Genomic DNA, 22,911 nt, shown 5'->3' on the forward strand with positions numbered 1-22,911 from the left:
GACATATTTGTACTTTTTTTTCTAATCGAATTAAATAAATTTGACCTCTGATGAAAATAAATTTACCTCTGCGGTAAGATAATTTTTATTGGTAAGACACAATGTGTAAACATGCTTAGAAATAGGTAGAATAATTTTTAGCCATTATATTAGAGAAATACCAGAATTGCAGATATTAAATTGCCTACGTTTTTCCCCGGTAATATTAACTTATATGTTTCAGTCTCCCATTGTCAGCAACACTGGTGTCTACTGCACACAGCCCAGGGCACCCCTGACCTGAGTCTCTCTGGATCGCTGGCCCCTGCTGGCCAGCTCGGGGGTAATTCTCCGTCTGAGCCACTGAGAATGGATGGGCAATTAACGCTTCAATTAACGCAGCCAACATTTCCCTCGAACAAATGTCGAAGGCAACCGAAGGGCACTTTCAAAGGAAGTGCCCTCGAGTTAACCAGAGCATTCATAAAACCCTTGAGGTACTCACAGTGCAATGAAAGAGCAATTCATTGAGCCAGTACATGTGTGTGTGTGTGTGTGTGTGTGTGTGTGTGTGCGTGTGTGTGCGTGTGTGTGCGCGCGCATTTATCAGAGCCGGCTAAATTGCCCGCGAACTGTTGTCAAATGGGCAAAGGCGCCAGAGTCCTTTGTTTTCCCGTGTTCCCTCTCACTCCATTTCTCCTGCATTCTCTTTCTTTGTGGCCGGCGATCCACGCTCCACAGTGGGGGTAGAAAGGATGCTGCCCATTTGGCTGACATTATCCAGACACACCAGATAAGCCCGAGAGCCGTCGTCTGATTGGAGGCTGGTGCGGTATTACTGGACGAATCGTGAGCTCGTTAATACGCCCACAGCTCTCGCGTCTGAGAAAAGAAACATCCCGACAGAATTTCTGACCTTTTGAACAGATCCGAGCGTGGTGGGTGGAAGGCAACGGCGTGACCCGTTGCGCTTTGTACAGGAAGTGCAGGTTTAGCCAGCAGCCAGAGGCACATGAGCACAGAACCCGGCCAAACGTGTTATGGCATCCACTTTAATTGATCTGTGGCTTATCAAACACAATGCCCTCAAACAGAATGTACAAAACCTTGTTTTTTTTGTGTTTTTCTTTAAAGACACGCTCTTGTGGCCAAAAGAAAAAGGAAAAAAAAAATTCCTTCCTAATGTTATCCTTCATTATAAAATAAATACAAATGTGATAATCACATCTCAAAGAGATGCAGCAAGTAAAGTAAAGAAAAGAAAAGCCATTAGTTGGACTAGGAGAAGACATGGAGGAATGCTCAGCTGGGATAGTCTAGGCACACCAGAAGAAATCCTGTACATAGAGCATTCATAAAGCCTAATTAGTCCGTAAGGGTCACATGGGGTCGTCATGGCGTCGGTGCTTGTTTCTGTCTTTCTGCGTTTCCTTCTTTTCCTTGTTATTTTTTGTAAGATTTAAAGGTGACCAGAGAGACGTATCTGCATAAAACCTGAAGCTGTGCTATTCAATAGTTAATCCTGAACATAATTTATCATTGATCAACAAAATTCAAAGTCAAATATAAAACACAAGCCTTCCAGCGGTGTACACGGGTGTGTGTGGATGTCTGCGGGAAGGAGGAGTTCTCTCTATGTGGACAGTCTTTATGTGGACAGTCTTTATGTGGACAGTCCTGGGTCGTCTCCAGAGCCGCAGGCGTGTGGCGTGGTCACGTTCAAGACCCTGCGTGTTGCTGCACTGACGTCGCGTGACGGTAATGTCCTGCATCTGTACTGCGCATCATCACCGCGTGTCTGAACATTGCGGCAGTAAACACCCCTGCCGCAGGCCACGCCCACTCACATGTACGCATGCATGCTCACACACACACACACACACACATACACACACACACACACACACACACACACACGTGGCGATCAGACCTGATGGAGGTTAAAAGCTAAAACGCATTTAAAATCGAATGCAAATGATGAATGAACGTAGAAGAAAAAGGAGGCGGAGCTATGGTGTCTGGAGAGGCTGTGAGTCTGGGAGAGTCAGGACAGACTCTCAGTGTCATGGACTTCTGCTGCAGTCTAACGTGCAGACACCTCTCAGCTCAAAGCAGAGTCTACCGTATTTCAACAACCAGAGTTCATGTCAGAAGACATGTGCTATGTCTTAATACACACACACGCACATACACACATGCACGCACACACACGCACGCACACACACACACACGCAAGCGTGCCCATAGACATGTCTTCAGTACGTCTTTTAACCTGGGCTATGTCTTACCTCTCTTATCTAACCTTTGTACATGAAAAAAACATCATAAGCAAATTACTTCCTATTTTATATCTCTCTCTCTTTTCTCTCTCTTTCTCTTTGTGCCTGTTTTTCTTTCTCCTTTTAGATCCCGAGAAGCTTATCGGCCTCGGGGTACGTGGGGTACTTCACAGTTTCGATTTTCTCCTTCACTTTGTAGGACGGGTAGAGGCCCGTGCGGCCCAGCCTGCGGTTCACACCTTTGGAGTAGCCGTCCCAGTGGTTGCCGGCCACGCCCACCACGTCGCCCAGCTCTAGGGGGAGGTCCTCCGCACTGCGAGTCTGGTGGGGGTGGATGGCGATCTGGTTGTGGGCGTTCTGACCACCAAAGTAGTAGATGTCGTCCAGCGAGTAAAAGTAGGAGGAGGCGTCCGGGTGCAGCGTCTGCATGATCTCATAGGCCACACGGCAGACCTGGGGGCGGGGTGGAGAGGAGAAAACCAATCAGATGCTGGGCACCCCTACAGCAGCGCTCAGATGCCTCAGCCATCATTTTATTGGTTGATCTAGAGACAGAGGCCCCTCCCCTGACCCTTAACCAGCAATGGGTCTGACTGTAACCACTGTATCATGTAACAGTCCTAGATACTATAGATTAGTTGCAACTCTGACATACCTAAAATTGGATTTCAACCCTTTTGTGTTTGTACACCTCAATTCTAACGGTTTGTGAGCTGTACCAGGTGTGTTAGAAATGCGCACATTGACCAGGGTCAGGATGAGTGCATCCCTGTTGTTTGGACAGCTGTTTCTGTGTGTTGTGTGTGTACCTGTGAGGAGAAGGTGCAGACGAGGAAGTCTGTTTGTGAGAGGAAGTGTATATCCAGGATAACTCCTCTGAGAGAGTTCTCTGTGTAGCGGTTGTGTAGTCCAGCCGACCACGAAATGGAGTTATCGCTGATGAATTCATAATCTGGGTACCTGACAACCACATACACAAGTGCACACGTGTTACGTATTAAGAACACGTAAACATGAACACAAACCCAATGACAAAAATTACAATCCAAATATTTAAGACCTATTAACCTATACACAAACACACTAACACACACACACACACACTAGCCCACTCTTCTCATACATTCCTCCAAAGACTCACTTGGTCTTGGCCTCCTGTAACAGAGCGGGGTCATCGGTTGCCAAATATACCCGCTTTTTATCCAGCTGGATTCGCTGAGCCATCAACTGAAACTGCTCTTCCACATGGGTCATATACTCCTCTATTGGATGAAACGCCGCTTCTGTCCCGACCTTATCCGTACGTCTCACGTGCACCCTGCGCACACACACACACACACACACACACACACAGATCTGATAGTTTATTGGTCCCTGGGGTGATGTGTGGTCTTGCTTTTCTGCAGCTAGTGGTTAATGGACAACTAATAGCCACAAGGAAAGACGACCACAGTGTTAAAACACGTGTGAACCTGACTTTGAAAAGAAATGGACGAGAACCAAGAATAGACTGGGGGGGGGGGGGTGTGAGGGAGAGAGAGAGGTGGATGGAGTGAGGGAGAGAAAGATGGAGGGACAGAGTGAAGGAGAGAGACAGGTGGAAAGAGAGATAGAGGCAGAGAGATGGAGGAAGAGAATGAGGGAGAGGAAGAAAAGGAAATGCTGAATTTTTGCTTCTTTTAAACAGGTTTACTTTACACCATAACCTGGTGGTCTTAGACCACAGGCATAGGCGGAGCCAAAGCAGGGGCCGGGGTGGCACTGGACCTCCCTGAATTCTGATTGGCCACCCCAAGTGCCCCCCCAGATGACTGGCACGACGGATAATTTTTTTCAAACGAACGTGTTGTGCCAAATTCCGAGTCCCCTCGTTTGCACACGCATATAAAGACGCTAGAGATGATATTCCGGAGTTACAGTGATTATAACTTAGTTCATTGAGCACTCTAGTTTTGTCCTAACTAGATATTTAGACATAATACTGCTGTAATACTGCGATGTCGTGGTCAGAGGTGAACTTCGGTATAGCCAGTGTGTATTTTATTTAAAATAATTAACACCCTTGAGCCAGTGTGGCTTTGGACATAGATAAAGCAGTTTGCTGTGATGGATAATTAAAACCTAGCTCTTATTTATGTTTAGAAACATAAATCGACAATATAATCTGTAGCGTCTTTATGCGGATAAACGAGGGTTGTCGGAATGCCCCACAACACCAGCTGAAAGCAAAAAGTGTCGCACGTGAAATGCTACAGGCACCGTTCAGAAACTGATCAGGGGTGAGTTTCCCAAAACGTTCTTAGTGCTAAGTAGGCAACTTCGTAACCTCGTACATTTCATATGAGGTTACGAAGTACTTAGTGCTAAGAACGTTTTGGGGAAACTCACCCCAGTTCAGTTAAATAAGTTTCATTTCAGTAGATATATGCAATAGGATTGTAAGATATGCCAGAAGTAGCACATCTGCGTTTTTACTTTTACATGTTGTACATTTTGCACATTGTTAAAAAACTGCACATTTTATACACAAATCTGATCTCCTTCGTGCTTGAGATGTACTTCATATGAAAGGTATAACATTTACAGATTTTGATTGCAATTGAATGCTTTTCGTAAATATACATTGTCATAGTCTATGGACCCCCTAAAATAGCTTTGGCCACCCTCTGGCCACCCCAAGGATAAAAGTCTAGCTCCGCCACTGACCACAGGTTCCATTTTATATCATGTATTCTGTGTGCATATGGATGGGTTTGTGCATTCAGATGCTCACATACATTCACACAGATGTGTTTATGATATCCCCAGCAGTATGGGAGTGTGGGAATGTTTCAATAAGTCATTGCTGTTATATATATTTTGATATTATTATTATTAGGTTTATGTGTTTTACAGATTTAATAATTTAATCATTATGTATCTGCTTCAGTCTCTATTTCACATCATCGATTGTCTCACACTACCTCACACTCCCCATGGTGGTCACTCCTAAAGAGCTCCACAACATTGCTTGCAGAGGTTTAAATACTGAGGAACTTTCCACCACACGGTGGAACTGATGGAGCCCTTCAGACACGCGAGGAGATCAGAACACCCTTCACCTTACCGCTTCTGACCACTCGGAAAGGATGAAGAGCAGTCCTGCTAATTACGCCCGGCGAGGAGTGTGTGACGTTCGGGAATTAGCGGAATATAAATACGGGGCACTGAACAAGGAGGAGACGGAGACAGACGGACACAAAGGCGCAGCCGCCGTCTGCACGCGTGCTGATCGTTAACTGCAGGACGGATAAGCAGGAAGGCACAGGGAAGGGACGGATCTTCCCTTCGCTGCTCGTTAGCTGAGACGGCCAGCGGTCGGACAGGCTCAGAGCGGCAAAGAGAGGGGTTTATTTACAGGGAAAGGGGCAGAGGACGTGGGGGTGGGAGAGGGAGATAGCGAGAGGGAGAAGAAGAGTGGGGAGGAGAGAGGAAGAGGAAGTCTCTCCACAAGGGAGTCCACAGGGAGGAGCAGAAGGTACAAACCTCCTCCCTGTGTCTCTCTCACCGTGAAGCTTCTCCTGCTCCCCTGTTCTCTCCAGCTGATGTGGGGAACCTCCTAAATCTGGCCTTATTCACTTAGCGCTCTCTTTCACACACACACACACACACACACACATTTCGATGTACACATGCTCCTTTTCTTCTCTCGTCTGTATCGTTCTCACTCCACCTCTCCCTCTACATCCTTCACTAGCTGTCTCAGCTTCTCTGATGTGTGTAGCATCCAGAAATCGATACACACCTCCCCCCGCTAACAAATGCTTCCACACTTCTTAGTATCCAGCAGGGTCCTCTGCAGATGCCCTTATGGGGCTGCTGTCTTGCACCTGGCTGGTTTGTACAGTCAGAGCGTGTAAAATATGCCCAGCCTGCCTCAGAGAAGAGACGGTCAAAACCGAGATCTCTCCTACACACAAATGAAAGGGTTCTTTCAAACAAACCAAAACAAAGACTATTCTGTTCATAGAGAATACGGCCGTTTAGGACTTCCATGCTAAATCAATAAGACAAGCAGTTGTTCATTCTTTTTGACGACTCACCTGCTCAGCACACCTAAATTTATGTAGAGTGTCAAATACACACAAGCCGAGAAAATTCAACAAAACATTTCAAAGGTTTCGCCGATGATCGCGTTTCCTTGCGGCTTGTATGTGGGAGGGTGATACGATGATTACAGCTCAGTGTCAGCAGCCCCAGCTACAAGACACAATCTTGTCTGCAGTGTCATTTTTTTTTTGCATTGCATTCTTCATTTCATTTCTATTAACCATTGCTTTAAACACTGTTTCATGGAGTAACGGCATAGCAACAGCAGTGACTGTGACACTGAAGGCAGATTGGCCTCAGATATGGGAACAGGGAACAGTACGGATGACCCGGGCCCAGCCCAAATCAGCCTGTTCCCAGTTACACCCAGTTATACCAGGTACTTGTCGTTCTTACTGGTTTTGTTCAGGCATTGTTGAACAGATGTGGGACAGGGCCAAAATACGGACCTTCTGTTGCTCACTGGGAACAGGGATCCATGATCTGAGTTATCGTTGGAGACAGGATACTGAAGTCAGACTGTCCTCAGAACCAGACATGAGACAGTGAGAAGGACTGATGAACTGGGCCCAGTCTTCTGTCAGCCAGCTCCCAGTACAGCTCTCCGTCAGTGCTGCATCCACTCACTTGAATCTGAGACTCACAACTTGAATAAAGTGTTTAATCCCATAATTTTCCTGTTGCTACGGTAGCAGATGTCGCACCACAAGCCCCGATGATCATCTGTGTCACCCATCAAAAACTCATCACCCCTGTTAGTACAAATGGCACCACCACCACGAAACTTTACATCGCATACCGCTCTTGTGAGGTCTGCTAGCCAGCAACAGACCCGAAAACAAAGAGTGTTTAACCAGACCCTCCAGAAAGTTGCGATGTTGCGATTTGCAACTTCAACGCAACTTCAAGCAAACTCCGCGAATTCAGGGCGGTGTTGCAACTTCAGCCAATCACCGCAACTTTCCCGCAAATTTGACCAATCACTGATGTCGTCTTGATGTGACGTCGACAAACTCCCGCCTTACCTATATACGTTCAAGAGGAGCAGACTGAAAGCAGCATGAGCGACGAAAATAACGGCAAAAAGATCGGGAAAAGCAGTATCCCGGTACACTACATGAAAACGGGGATAAACTGTCCAGATCCGACCCGCGAATTGATTATCTATGGCCCCCTGGATGATATTTAATTACTATTAGAACCGGCCCGCAGGCCACAGCCGCCCGATGGTGTTTTGCACCCACAAACACTACATTCCCCACAATGCAACGGTAGCCCGCGAAGTCACTGCAGCGCACGCAAGCGGCGAGGGTCTAAATACTTAATTTGTGTCCATTTTACAGGCCGCCCGGTAACAACTTACGTTCGCTAACCCCGCCCCCCCTCCCCGTCAACAATTAATGTTCGCCCCCCCCCCCCCCCCCCCCCCCAAAAGGTTCAAATCTCACTTCAAGCGATCTTGAAAAGTTGGCAACCCTGAATAAATAGGTAAATAGATCATTAAAATGGACTACTAAATAGAGGAAACCATACAACATTTACTCCCTATTGTAATGTACTCACAAAAAAGCAAAAACACACCGCAACTTCCATCGCAATTTTTTTGAAAAACACCCGCAACATCAAACATTTTAGCCCGCAACAATCACAAAAAAGGCCCGCGAAATCCTGGGGGGACTGTTTAACTGCCTCTCGACGTGCCTCTCAACAGGAAACTGTTTAGTTGTTATAGTTGGTACTGTACTTCTGATATGCTCGTTTTGTAAATCGTAAAAGGCATCAGCGTTTACTCTTGCATCTAACAGTATTTTAGCTCAATGGTATCTTGACCTCAGAACGCGTCCTAGCCAGTACAATAGGTCAGAGAGTAGGTGACAGCACCCTTACGAGTCCCTCAGGAACAGAGTGGCTGCTATATCCCAGAAATGTTCCCGCACTGACTGGCTGAAATGACTTTTCTTAGATTTTATTCTTGACCTTTTTAAAAAACGTTTTTAATTTTGACACGTACTACATTATTATTGTCTCCTCTTATACTACAATTTTCATTCTCTTTGGTGGAACGGCACCCCTGCACTTTCCCAGTCTTACCCAGTTACCCATTTAAACGTTCATCCATAAACTGAACTTTGGAAGCTCATGGATAGAGCGCTGCCCTCCTGGAGACACTAGCTGTGGAGAACAAAGCAGGAAGCTGAAGGACGCGCACAGAAGAAGCCGGGTAGACGACGGCCGAGAACAGTAACAGCGCACCGCCAATAAACCCGATGGGCTCTGAAAGAGGAACGAAGTCGAACGAAGCCCACTGAAGTGCAGACGCAGACATATGTTCTACTGTGGGGGAATGAAGAAAGTTGATCCATCACTGTCAAAGCGGTCCGGACACGTGCCTGTGGGGAACGTTGTCGTCTGTATTAACAATGGCTTGCTGAGCGATGGTTGTTATAAAGAGAACATAAGGAATTTATAAAAAAAATTGAACTGGCTCATTTGCTTAGAACCAACGTGTCAGGTGCTACCGTTCTGCAAGAACACACCCATCTCCCGGTGTCTACTCTGGAAGACACTCCGCAGCCGCTTGCTGGGTGCCGGTAAACCCCAGGAGCAGGGCTTCTGAACGCAAGATGGAGGAGGTTCAGTGCTAACACTCATCTCTCTATTATTGCAAGCTCCCAGTGGAGAGGGCCGGAGGGGATAAGAGGAAGAGAGAGAGGGGGGGGAGAGGGAAAAGAGAGAGGGAAAGAGAGAGATGTGGAGAGCAGGAGAAAGAGAGGGAAAGAGAAAACCAGTTAAATAAAAGAGTGAGAGAAATGCAGTAAGAGATGAAGACATGGACAAATGGAGCTGCAGGACACCCACACCACCCCACATCACCTCAGACCACCTCACGCCACCTCACACCACCCCACACCACCTCAGATCACCCCACACCACCTCACCCCACACCACCTCACACCAACCCACATCACCTCACACCACCTCACCCCACACCACCTCACACCAACCCACATCACCTCACACCACCTCACCCCACACCACCTCACACCACCCCACACCACCTCACCCCACACCACACCACCTCAGACCACCCCATGCCACCTCACACCACCTCACCCCACGCCACCTCACACCACCCCACACCACCTCACCTCAGACCACCTCACGCCACCTCACACCACCCCACACCACCTCAGACCACCCCACACCACCTCACCCCACACCACCTCACACCACCTCAGACCACCTCACACCACCCCACACCACACCACCTCACCCCACACCACCCCACACCACCTCACGCCACCTCACGCCACCCCACACCACCTCAGACCACCCCACACCACCTCAGACTAACCCACATCACCTCACACCACCTCACCCCACACCACCTCAGACCACCCCACACCACCTCACACCACCCCACACCACCTCACCCCACCTCAGACCACCCCATGCCACCTCACACCACCTCACCGCACACCACCTCACACCACCCCACCTCACACCACATTACCTCAGACCACCCCACGCCACCTCACACCACCTCACCCCACACCACCTCAGACCACCCCACACCACCTCACACCACCTCAGACCACCCCACACCACCCCAGACCACTCCACACAAAACCACACCACCCCACACAACCCCACACCACCCCACACCAGCCCACACTAGGTTGTTTCGATCCACACACCAAACAGTGTGTGCAGTGACTTGTTTCTGCAGTGCTTTTGTGGACAAAGGTCCTGCTTTCATTCCACTTCTTTCAGATAGCTCGGATTTTCATGACAGCAAGGCCATAAAGCATCAACCAAAATGTAATTTACAATGAACTTATAAATGATAGTCGGCCAATTTCAGTAGTAGTAATAACAATAACAACATAAATAAATAAATAATAATAATATTTATACCCACATTATATTGACTTCTCAGAGAAGAGCAACTGGACTTCAGTTTTACTGGTGGATCCAGCCAGAGCTTCACCTCAGTGTCTGATAATGAGAGGGGAAGTCGAGCAGAACCATACCAAAATGGATCTTCGCATTATCAACACCATGACAACCGGGACCATGACAACCGGGGCCACGCCCTTGGGCGTTTCCTCCCAGGACACACCTTTAGATTATGAAATGGAGAGGGCGGATTACACGCCTCACGTAGAACGGGTCGAAAGGATTTGTGTCTCGGAGTGGAGCTGACATGATTTCAGTGAGGTAAAGGGAAAAAATATAAGAGAATTGTGCCAATAATACCAATAGCTGAGAAGAAGCATGACATAGGAAACCGGATCAAATGCTGAAATAAGATCGAGGAGCGGAATGATATTAAGGGCGGCAGAGTCAATAGAGAGGAAAAGGTCATTAGTGGCCGTGAGGAGACGCGTTTGAGTGCGGAGCAACGGATGAAAAACAAACTCTAATTGCTCGTAGAGACTGTAGAACTAGCAAGCCTATCAGCTCAGGTGTCAGGGACGGTTTTATGGTTCTTGATCGTAAAAGTACGTAGCATTTGAGGGGACTTTACGTCGGCTGAGCTGCTGTAACAAGTGCAGCTACACGACAGTTCTTGTCTTTACAAGACTGTGAAGAAAAAAAAAGAAAATTGTCTTAAAAAAAGATTGTCTTAGGGCTCAGCGATAAAATCGACACTGGTTAACAAACGGGGAGCATGATGAGATATGATGCAGTTTCCCTGAGGGAAATCAGGCCGCATGTCCCAGCTGAGCAGCAGTGTTTAGCAATCACATGAGTTTAAACAGTTTACCAACAGGTCACTGTGATTACCAGTGTCATCATCATTTCAAGACCTATGCGTTCTTCGTAGGTTAGCCAGCCAAAACAGTGAGAGAATGATTGGGTGAGATTCTGATAGGGCAAGGGTGCTGTGGACGAGACTCTGATAGGGCGAGGTGGGGGTCGGGGGGCGGGACATGGTGGAGTAAGGTAGGGGAGAGGACAGCACTTACCCAATGACAGGGTGTTTGAAGCCCAGTTTGACGCTGGCTTCCTGCATCTCCTTCTCTAGCCACGCTTGCGGCCGGACCAGATACTTGACAAACTGAGACACCCACCAGACGGATGGGTCTCCGTGCAGCCGCTGGAGTCTGGGGGCCAGGTCTTCTGGGATGGCCAGTGGGAGGTATGGAGGTCTGGGGTGGAGGCTGTCCACGATGGGCAGCTCCACCACCTGGATATCCCGATCGTGATCTTCCCCTAATGGAGAAAGCAAAAAGTTACATAAACATGTGTAACATAAAAACACGAATTAAGACGATGAGATATTTATATTTTACATCATCACTTGGGAACAATGAGACTAAATGTATATTATACAGCATGTAGGAAGCTTCAATTTATCATCATTCATGCATAAATGTATAATTTTGCTGACTTGTATGGTATTTAAATACTATGCTAATACAAGAGCTATCAGCGAATACAGAATCAGCTGAATAGTAGTTAATTGTGCTATTTGTATTGCAAGAGAGACAGTGAGAGACCGAGAAAGAGAGAGAGACAGAATGAGACAAGGTGAGAGACAGAGAGAGAGAGAGACAGACAGATAGACAGAGGCAGATCTAAAGAACTGCAGGCGGGTGGTTATCAACCTCATGGCTAAACACTAAGTATTATAAGGCAAGGTGACATCTTCTCACTCATCCCCTCTCCGTCTGCCTTGTTGGCGCTTTCTGTCTGTCCCCGTCTCTCCTAAAGCCTGAAGGGGTGAATGCGGCTGGCACATGTCTGGGAGCGGAGGGCTGTGCCAGACTGATTAAGAAGCCCAGGAAGGAAAGAGTTGCGAGGAGCACATGTGCTGAAGACAGCAGGAGATGACAGAGATGTTTTAAACCTTCTCTGCCTTCTGTCCATTTTGTGTTTTTGTCCCCCACCCCAAACAGGACATCTTCCAATTAACCCGGATCCATTTAAAGTCACGGAGCAGGCCACACACAGCACCATCGCAGCAAAGCTCTCCACGTCCACCAGATACAGCTCCTCCCTTAATGATGTCTCTGCATACAACGACACTGGCCCTCAGAACTCAAATCGCAAACTGGTGAAAGGCGTGGAGGGCCCACCCCGTCCCACGGTCCGAGCAGCGAGGAAAACCGCGCCAATGTCGACTCCGCGAGCGGGCCGTTTTTTTTCCCCAAAGCACGGGCCACGTGGGAGCGTGCGCCGAATTTCAATCGGGTAAAGCATCAAATATTTAATGGCAAAAACCGCACCCATGCTGGCCTGATATGAGAACACTGATATGAGAACGCAGGCAGCTCCTGAGAGAGAGCGGGGAGGATGACAGAACGATACTTTTTGCCATCTTTTGTCTCGAGCAAAGCATTTCGAATGATCGATTTCCCTAGCAGCCTAAACGGGGTTAATTAGGAGACAAAACTGAGGAGACGACACCAGCCCGTCTTCAGATTGAGATGAAGAACTTGACTAACTGCTGTAAGTGTGTGAGGAGTTGCATTCCAAATCGGAAGTGAGTTGGAAGTGTGTATGTCTCTCTTATGTCTTACTGAAATATCTGTCAGTATGTAATTAAATTGTGTGTCAGTCTTTACTGCAGGTGCGTGTGTGTGTGTGCGTGTGTGTGTGTGTGACTCCACAATGGAAATGTGTCCATGCACAAAAAAATTGTATGTGTGTGTCCGTAATGAAAATATGCCATTCTGCAATGAAGGTGTCTTGGCTCACAGATCACGATCAAATACAGCTTGAGATCTGAGCATGCTCAACACATGTTCAGTGGATGTCTGTGTTCGGTGGAGTGCACTAACTCAGACTGTTTTTAAAAAGCCAAACAGGCAAGCTGTTCCTTTCTCCAGCAGCTGAGATCTGTCGTCTCTGCGCTGCAGTTCAGAATTCTGCAGTGGAGCAGAGAGATTAGCATGAGAGGACAATGCTGACGAGATGAAAGGGAACACGGGTGAGAAAGGAAGCCGGTTAATACAGGCACATGGAGCAGAGTGGGACTGCTGAAAGAGAGAGAGAGAGAGAGAGAGAGAGAGAGAGAGAGAGAGAGAGAGAGAGAGAGAGAGAGAGAGAGAGAGAGAGAGAGAGAGAGAGAGAGAGAGAGAGAGAGAGAGAGAGAGAGAGAGAGAGAGAGAGAGAGAGAGAGAGAGAGAGAGAGAGAGAGAGAGAGAGAGAGAGAGAGAAAACACTCCAGACTCCACAGAGAGCTTTTTTTTAAATCATTCTGTGAATAAGAGTGATCCATAAAAACAGATAGGGGCAAAATATCAAGTTCACTTGAAATGCAAAATAACGGCTGGTCTGGCCAACAGAAGGCAAGTCACAGCAAGACAGGTGTACAAATAAATAATACAAAAAAATAAATGTAAAATACAAACATACACAGGCATGATTCCTGGCATTATTCCACTGTGTTGATAGAACAATCTCATTCGATCCCACCCTTACTGTACTGTACTCTCACTCTACCCCACACTCTCTATCCATCTCACGCTACCTCACACTCTCACTCTACCCCACACTCTCTATCCAACTTACTCTACCTCACACTCTCACTCTACCCCACACTCTCAATCCATCTCACGCTACCTCACACTCTCACTCTACCACACACTCTCAATCCATTTCACTCTACCTCACACTCTCACTCTACCACACACTCAATCCATCTCACTCTACCTCACTCTCACTCTACCCCCACACTCCCAATACATCTCACTCTACCTCACACTCACTCTACCTCACAACCTCAATCCATCTCACTCTACCTCACACTCTCACTCTAACCTCACACTATCAATCCATCTCACTCTACCTCACATTGTCACTCTACCCCCACACCCTCAATCCATCTCACTCTACCTCACACTCTCACTGTACCCCATACTCTCAATCCATCTCACTCTACCTCACTCTCAATCCATCTCACTCTACCTCACACTCTCACTTTACCCCACTCTCACTCTACCCCACACTATCAATCCATCTCACTCTACCTCACTCTCACTCTATCCCACACTCTCAATCCATCTCACTCTACCTCACACTCTCACTCTACCCCACACTCTCAATCCATCTCACTCTACCCCACACTCTCAATCCATCTCACTCTACCTCACACTCTCACAGTGCCCCACACTCTCAATCCATCTCACTACCTCACACTCACTCTACCCCACACTCTCAATCTATCTCACTCTACCCCACACTCTCAATCCATCTCACTCTACCCCACACACACTCTACCTCACACTCTCACGCACCCACCCCCACCTACCTGACCAGTGGCCAGTGGACGCTCCAGTACGGTCTGTGCAGGTGTCGCTGACGGGCCGGAACACGGTCTCCCAGCCACCGGTGGAGTAGCGCCAGCCATGTGACTCTAGTATGAGCGTGCGCTGCGTGCCGTAGGCAATCATGAAGCAGTAGACCACATGGTGGAGCTGGCAGCCATAACCACAGCCCTTATTTATATTACACACCAGCTTACGGGCCTTGCTGCAGTCGTGCGGGTTCTGTGATGGAGAGAGAGAGAGAGAGAGAGAGAGAGAGAGAGAGAGAGAGAGAGAGAGAGAGAGAGAGAGAGAGAGAGAGAGAGAGAGAGAGAGAGAGAGAGAGAGGAAGAAATCTTAAGTTCATATTTTTAGGACAATGCGACAATAACTGAAGGCTTTCAAAATCTCATGGCATGGTGGCCTCACAATCACAAGTTGTAACTGTAATACAGCCTAACAGCAATGAAAGATCAGCAAAGTTAGAACAAAATATTTTTTTTATTTACCAGTGCCATTTACTGAATCCAGTAAATCCAGAGCTCAGTGAACATTGGCAAACCAATACCAGCTCAAGCAAGCTCCACCCTAAGGTGGGCACTTTTCTGATTGGCTGGTCATGAGGTTGTAAGGGACGAGAAGCACTACCCCCCCCCCGACACTCAGAGAAGCAAAACCAGACTCCCCACATTCCCTTCGCCCATTAGCAACAGCTGGCTTGTTCCACACAGTTTAGCAGATTGTCGCCAGTGATCCATGTACCCCTAACAACTCAGAAACCAAAATTACTTAGAATCATATATTTTTTTATGCGGCTTTGCCACATCAGTGGTCACAAGATGGCCTAGCACTGGTACATGTGTAAATGTGATCTTAATAGGGGTGCAGAGTAGAGTGGTCTGCACAAACATGTCTTTAAGACCGATGGCATTTCCTGTCAACCGACTAACAAGATGCTCTTGCAAGAAAACAAAAACGTCACGCAAATTGATCACAGACAAAATGTCTTCAGGACCACTTTCTTCTCCAACGGTGGAGAGAACGTCCTTGCCGTCACACGTGAAACCAGGCCGCAGTGACACCCCTGGTGACAGTGATGACATCTCTTCAGAAGACGGCATCTCTCATAGCAAAGTTTCAGAACCTGAGCTACACAAAAGGCTCAGTAACCTATTCAACTGGTACAAGAGAAAGAAAAGTAGTGATGTAAAAAAATATCATCAGGGACATGATGAGCATGTCACCCACAGCCTTAGAGAGATGGAGAGAGTGAGAAAGGAATGCAGGAGGAAGAGAAACAATAGAAAAGAAGGATGAAATGGGTGAAGCAACTTTGAATAGTTCAAGTGGACCTGAGACCCAACAGAAATGCAGTCATGATCCAGCATGACACATGGCACTGGTGGTCTGAAAGAAAACAAGTTAAACTCATGCGCATGATGCAATGTGGCTTTAAATAAGTTCAAATACAAAATGTTTGTATCGTTCCCTTTACAGTCAAAAGAAAAGAGAGAAAAAAGAGAGACAGAGAGAGACACTGAAAGTCACACAAACCCCTGGAGTGCCCCAGGAATGTGAGTGGGACTGATCTCAGAACAGTGATTCTGAAGCATTCACTGACAGCTGATCAAAGTGTGATCTGCATATAAACACATCCACTTTACCATCCACCATCGCCATGTACAACTGCCATCACTATTACTGTCACCACCCTAATCATACACTAATCACTGTATTCATAAAAGCATGAATGTAGTGTGCCGATTGGGCACACTATTTTATGCTTTTTTAATGCTAATGTTTTGATGTCTCCCTTGAACTATTATCCCATCAGTCATACTTACTTACAACAACCTCACTAATCCCTAATCACTAATCTCATGTCTTACTGCAGTCATACTAATGCTGCTTATGATTATTACACCATTCACATGTCCTGCTAATACACTAATTATACTCAGTGCAATCACAATTAATGTAATCACACAATGAAATCACAATTACTGTCATCACACTAATCACACAATGAAATCACAATTACTGCAATAACACTAATCACACAATGAAATCACAATTACTGTCATCACACTAATCACACAATGAAATCTCAATTACTGTCATCACACTAATCACACAATGCATTCACAATTACTGCTACACAAATCATACAGACCGCAATCACGCTTCATTAGCCATTAAACCTTCCTTAGCCTTTAACACTTCCTAACGCTTCCTTAGCCTGTTTTTCTGTGAATAACAGCAGGACGTTTTCTACATTTTTTGTGGTCTATGCAGCTACTTATAAGAGAGAATGTCATAATGCTAAGTCAACATTTGACACAAGGCCAAGTGGATTAGTAGGCTACAGCATTCATTAGCTTCAGAGCTCATGCGCATGCGCATGCACACGCACACACACACACACAAACACACACACACACACACACACACACACACACACACACACACACACACACACACACAGTGAGTAGACTATGTAAGAGTGGGTAAGTTCTAATGTAGTTTTTGGTTTCTATAGAAGATTTGTTTTAGATTCTAAGTTTTGAATTCTAATATTTTTTATACAAGCTGTGCACATCTATATGAGTACATATAGGCTTAAGTAAAAATACACTATTATAACCTATATACTTTAAACTCCTATACAGTACATTAGAATTGCTTATGCTGTGCTATAGTAAAAATACAAAATACATGATATATAAACAAGAACTTACATATTTACAGATTTACATACAGTTGTGGGTTTTTTTCCAACAAGTTTTGACATTTCAGCATAAAACAGGACAGCGAGGGGACACAGTGCAGACACTGCAGTTCTGATTCTCCTTGGTTTCGCTATTTCCTCCAACAATCGCAGAATGCTTCGCCACTCACTCCGACCGATGCGTGATGTCAACACACGTCTTCTATAGGATACTTAGCCACATCGCCATCTCCTGGCCATTTTAGTGTCTGACGTAAGGAATTCGCTTCTCTTCCAGCATCATAAACGACTTAAATACGAATAATAAAGTTCTTTTTTCCTGTAATTCAGGGCATATACACAAACGGGCCCCCATGTACCATCACTAGGATGTAATTCTACATGAAGATGGACGAAGATGCAGGGTACACATTACACGTATTCCTCAAGCCCCGAGCACTGGTGGAAGGAAAAATGAGGAAAAAAAATGAAAGCAGTCCAGGTTTTTGCGAGCGCTCATAACATGAGTGCAAACACATAAATGAGACACTTCTCCCAGTGTGCATTATGAATGTGAACACATTTGGAACACAGCTACAGATTTCATTATACAGTCTAAAATGATTATATCATCTGAGCCAGTAAGTACATTTCAAGCAGTGCTACCAGCAACTACCAAGAGTTACTCTTCAAACATTTACATTTCTATGCTTTGGAAATATTGTAAATAATACAGCATTGCCAGTATGTGTATTCTGAATTGAGAGAGACATTGAGGGAAAGGAAACGGAGGGATAGAGGCAGAAGAAGGGCCAGAGGAAGAGAGGAGGTACACATACACACTATCCACACACTCATCAGGGCTGTCCTGCCGCAGGAGGGATAGGGAGGGGGGCTCTGGAGAGACGAGAGATGAATTAGTAATGAAGTAATGGTGGAGAGAGGGGGAAGAAGAGAAAGAGAGAGAGAGAGAGAGAGAGAGAGAGAGAGAGAGAGAGCCCGTAAGCACTGCCTCCAGCTGCTGTTAACATAGCAGTGCACACACACACACACACACACACACATGCACACAGCCCTCGGGGCTGAGCGTACGGGGGGAAGCGGAGTGGGGGTTAAATAGACAGGCGCACTCTTTGCTCTTGAGCGGCCGGGCCGACCCGGACCAGGACCCAAAACCAGGCGGCTCGCCGCCTCTCTAGATCACTCTGGAGGAAAAGGGCCCAGCCAACAAGGCATCTGTCCAATAGTGCAGCAGCGAGAGAGAGAGAGAGAGAGAGAGAGAGAGAGAGAGAGAGAGAGAGAGAGAGAGAGAGAGAGAGAGAGAGAGAGAGAGAGAGAGAGAGAGCATGATGATGGAATGAGAAAGCGAGAGAAAAAGAGAGGGAGAGAGCAGGGGAGAGGAGATAATGGAGCTGAGCGGAGGAGAGTTCAGCGTTCGAGGTCTGAAGCCATGTGGCGCATCGTTACCGGGGTGCGATAATGGACTCTGCACTCCAAGCCTGTGTGTGAGCCAGAGCACTGCCTGACCTCTGACCTCGTCCTCTGTCACACTGCGCTCGGGCCAAATCTTCCTCTCATTGCTGACGTCGGGTTCGGGCCCCAAATCGCATGTATGGCTTCAGCCAAATAAGCCTGCAAAACTCTCAAAAAAGGCTGAGTTTTGGGATTGGGCCAATGGGTCTATTTCAGGAGCTGTGGAGTCAGGGAGGGAAAATACCCTAGCCTGTCAGGATGGGTTCATTTGGGTTTGGAGAGGTTTGTGGAGGGGGGGGGCTGGGTGTAGTGTGGAGCGCTGCACCTGCAGGTAGGAGATCCTGTTCTGCACCAGGGTGGAGAGATCCTTCGCCTCCTTCTCCCGCCATACACCAGCACCGTCAGCCTGGCTGAGGTAGTGTAGGTCTGTCATGATGGACCTATATATATATATATATGGATACGCACACAGACAAACACATGTTGATTAACAGGACAGTGATTCTCCAAGCTCCGAGAACATTCTATCACATACACTATTGGCTGGAGGTTTGGTAGTCATACAGGCATATGCATCTGGACGCCACTGTGTCCACAGTGTTCTAGGAACGTAGCCCCCGTGAATCTCGGGGTATTTCTGTACTCCACAAGGATGAGGACAACACCTGCTTACTGCAAGCAGAACATGTCATGCATGCAATATAGAGCTGGGCGATATGACCAAAATTCTATATCATGGTATTTTTCGAAATTATATCAGTTTCACGGTATTTGACGTTTTTTTCCTCCCATGCATGATGTGTTGATTACGAAAAGAGTTACTGCAGTAGAGTGGTTAAGAGTACCCTATTCCACTGTTAGAAAAATGTCTCCACCTAAGTATTACATGTAATACAGATTTGCATGTCCCCACATGATCAGTTTTCAAATCAGTTATTTCGACCATATGTGTATTTATATAAATATGTAACTTAATTAAGCCAAAGGTGCTGGAAAATATTGAAAATGGACCTTGAAAGTGCCGTACAAGTGCTTGAATTCCACCTTGTAAAGGTGGATGAACCCTGCAAACAGCGCTAAAGAGCGGAACGTGTGAAGTTACAAAAATCGAGAGGTGCACGAGCTCACGACGTGACAGCGGAGCCACCGCGATTGCATCATTTTGCCACGCGGACCCTCGCGCCGGTCGCGATGCGTCAAGTATAAGCAGCTTTATGGGTGGTGCAGCAGGTTGCTCTCGTTACCAGCAGCCGCGACAACTTTTGCTCGACAGCATTTGCAGTAAGTGACCGTTTTGTCCACGTCCGACATTTAATTCTTATCATAACAAAAATAAACACCAGTTTTCGGTGCGAGCCGGTATACCGCCCAGCACTAATGCAATACCACAGAAAGTCTGTCATGGCTCACTGACACAGCGGATGTCCGCAAGTGTCTTGAGGTCATGAGATGTGTGGTACAGAAAGCTGTCTCCTGTCTCCCAAATACTATTCAACAGCACTTAACTCAACACGCCATTCAGAGAGATTGTGTGTGTATGCTTATCAACAAAACATTACCTGGATAAGTCACACAAATTCTTCACAGTATGACTACATGTTCTCTCTCCCACACACACACACACACACTAGTTGGCAGTCATACGGAGGGGTAGTGGTACCAGGAAACTGGGTTGTGTCCTATGCGTGTGTTCCTGCCCGACAAACAGTTAACATATCTTAACACGCACCACTCTGCTTCTGAATTAGCGTGCCATCTGTTCACTTCACATGTAGGTATCAGCATATGGACACCTGGTGTACACTAATCTGGCTCGTTCCATTCAGAAACTTCACCATCATCTGGGCAACCTTGTCAGGCATGCTGACTCAGAGCAGAGGGACTGGTGACTGGCACTTCCTGCATCACTCTACCGACAGGAAGTTGAAAGCGGGACACCACTAGCTCAGTCTTCTGGAGATGAGCACAGGTAGCAATAGACTGTGGGATTTATGAGGCAGCTTAAGACTGATTACTCCTCCAGTACCAGGGCAATGACTCCAATTCTCCTCCCTCAGTACAACAACAAGCAGAAAGGATAGATGGAGGCATAGACAGACAGAGCAAAACAAGACACCCCCCCCCCAGAGATGGAGCATGGGAGAGAGTGAGAAACAAAGAGAAAGGGTGTCTTCTGTTTTTAAACCAAGCTTCTGTTTCCGAGCACACCTATTAAACTGTGTGGAATAAAATCGCAAGTTGAATCAGGTGTTGAGGAACCCTGCAGGGGTGGAGAAACATATTACTTCTACATCACAGCACACCAGTTATGACATTTTTAGGGTTTCCAAATTAAATCTCTGAATTCCTACGACCCCAATATGACCCCGATGTGGGGTTGCCTGAATTCCTCTTTGACTCCTACGTACAGCTCTTTGCTTCGCAGTCTCCGAAGCTTTGAGTTGTGTACAGCAGGGCTTGGCCACCCCTCCCCCATTACCTCTGCCTAGCCATGCCACACACTCTTACACACTCACAAGCCACTGCAGTCTACATCTTTTATCTGCCAGTGGTGTGTGTGTGTGTGTGTGTGTGTGTGTGTGTGTGTGTGTGTGTGTGTGTGTGTGTGTGTGTGTGCGCGAGACCAACCTCTCCTGGTGTCCGAGGTCTTGCAGCAGTGTGTCTGTGTGTTTCAGCAGCATGGCCGGGTCAACATGGCTCAGTTTCTTCACCTCACTGCGCACGAAATACCACAGCTCCCTGACGCCGTTCTCAACCTTCCTCCGGTACTGCTCCTGTTCGCGTCCGGGGCCCGCTGGGCTCGGACCAACGGAGTCGGACCCGGACGGGGAGGGGCAGGAGGTCGGACATACACAGAAAGAGAAATTGCAATAAAGACAGGGATTTGAGGAACACACACACCCACACCCTTAACACTGGGCTAGTTTGCTTGCTGTGGTCAGGTGATCTGAACCACGCTGCAGGTATGAGGACTACATCTGTCTCCTTCTCACGTTGGAATCTGCAACAAATCGAGTTAATGTCCAAACCGTTCACACTCACCTGTCCCCAAGCAGGTGATGGCCAGTGGCATGTCCCACTAAACCAGTTTATCTGGCAAACTAAAAACGCATATCAGGAACCAATTATGTGGAATCCCACCTCAAATGTATTAGACCATGAAAAGACAATAGGATTGGTCAGAGAGCGTCTTCATCATCAGCGTCTTCATCATCAGGCACCCAAAGTGATAACAGGGTGAGTATAGTTCAGGTGGGAGACAAAATCTCGTCAGAAAAACAGACAACAACAAAAAACAAAAAAAGCAATAATAAAGAATAAAGTGAGCATGAGACTGATGAGGTGGCGGAAGAAACACATTACTGTAAGTCTCTCATCCTCGCTGTAAAACTCTCATCCTCAATATAACTCTCATCCTCGCTTTAAAACGCTCATCTTCAATATAACTCTCATCCTCAATATAAAACTCTCATCCTTGCTGTAAAACTCTCATTCTCAATATAAAACTCTCATCCTCAATATAAAACTCTCATCCTCGCTGTAAAACTCTCATCCTCAATATAAAACTCTCATCCTCAATATAAAACTCTCATCCTCAATATAACTCTCATCCTTGCTGTAAAACTCTCATTCTCAATATAAAACTCTCATCCTCGCTGTAAAACTCTCATCCTCAATATAAAACTCTCATCCTCAATATAACTCTCATCCTCGCTGTAAAACTCTCATTCTCAATATAAAACTCTTATCCTCACTGTAAAGCTCTCATCCTCAATATAAAACTCTCATCCTCACTGTAAAGCTCTCATCCTCAATATAAAACTCTCATCCTCGCTGTAAAACGCTCATCTTCAATATAACTCTCATCCTCACTGTAAAACTCTCATCCTCAATATAAAACTCTCATCCTCAATATAAAACTCTCATCCTCAATATAACTCTCATCCTTGCTGTAAAACTCTCATTCTCAATATAAAACTCTCATCCTCGCTGTAAAACTCTCATCCTCAATATAAAACTCTCATCCTCAATATAACTCTCATCCTCGCTGTAAAACTCTCATTCTCAATATAAAACTCTTATCCTCACTGTAAAGCTCTCATCCTCAATATAAAACTCTCATCCT

At 46.5% G+C, this 22,911-nt stretch overlaps 1 protein-coding gene across 1 annotated transcript in view; it reads right to left on the reverse strand.

Annotated features, from left to right (window-relative positions):
- Positions 1-1,013: 1,013 nt before the first annotated feature.
- fut8b (fucosyltransferase 8b (alpha (1,6) fucosyltransferase)) overlaps positions 1,014-22,911 on the reverse strand; it is an 84,022-nt gene continuing 62,124 nt past the window's right edge. The window contains 7 exon segments of the mRNA XM_077017692.1: positions 1,014-2,711; positions 3,068-3,218; positions 3,400-3,576; positions 11,321-11,567; positions 14,611-14,848; positions 19,111-19,225; positions 21,414-21,579. Coding sequence (XP_076873807.1) covers positions 2,382-2,711; positions 3,068-3,218; positions 3,400-3,576; positions 11,321-11,567; positions 14,611-14,848; positions 19,111-19,225; positions 21,414-21,579 — 1,424 coding nt within the window. The 3' untranslated portion in view covers positions 1,014-2,381.

This window comes from Brachyhypopomus gauderio, chromosome 9, assembly GCF_052324685.1.
Source record: "Brachyhypopomus gauderio isolate BG-103 chromosome 9, BGAUD_0.2, whole genome shotgun sequence".
NCBI classification, from domain to species: Eukaryota; Metazoa; Chordata; class Actinopteri; order Gymnotiformes; family Hypopomidae; genus Brachyhypopomus; species Brachyhypopomus gauderio.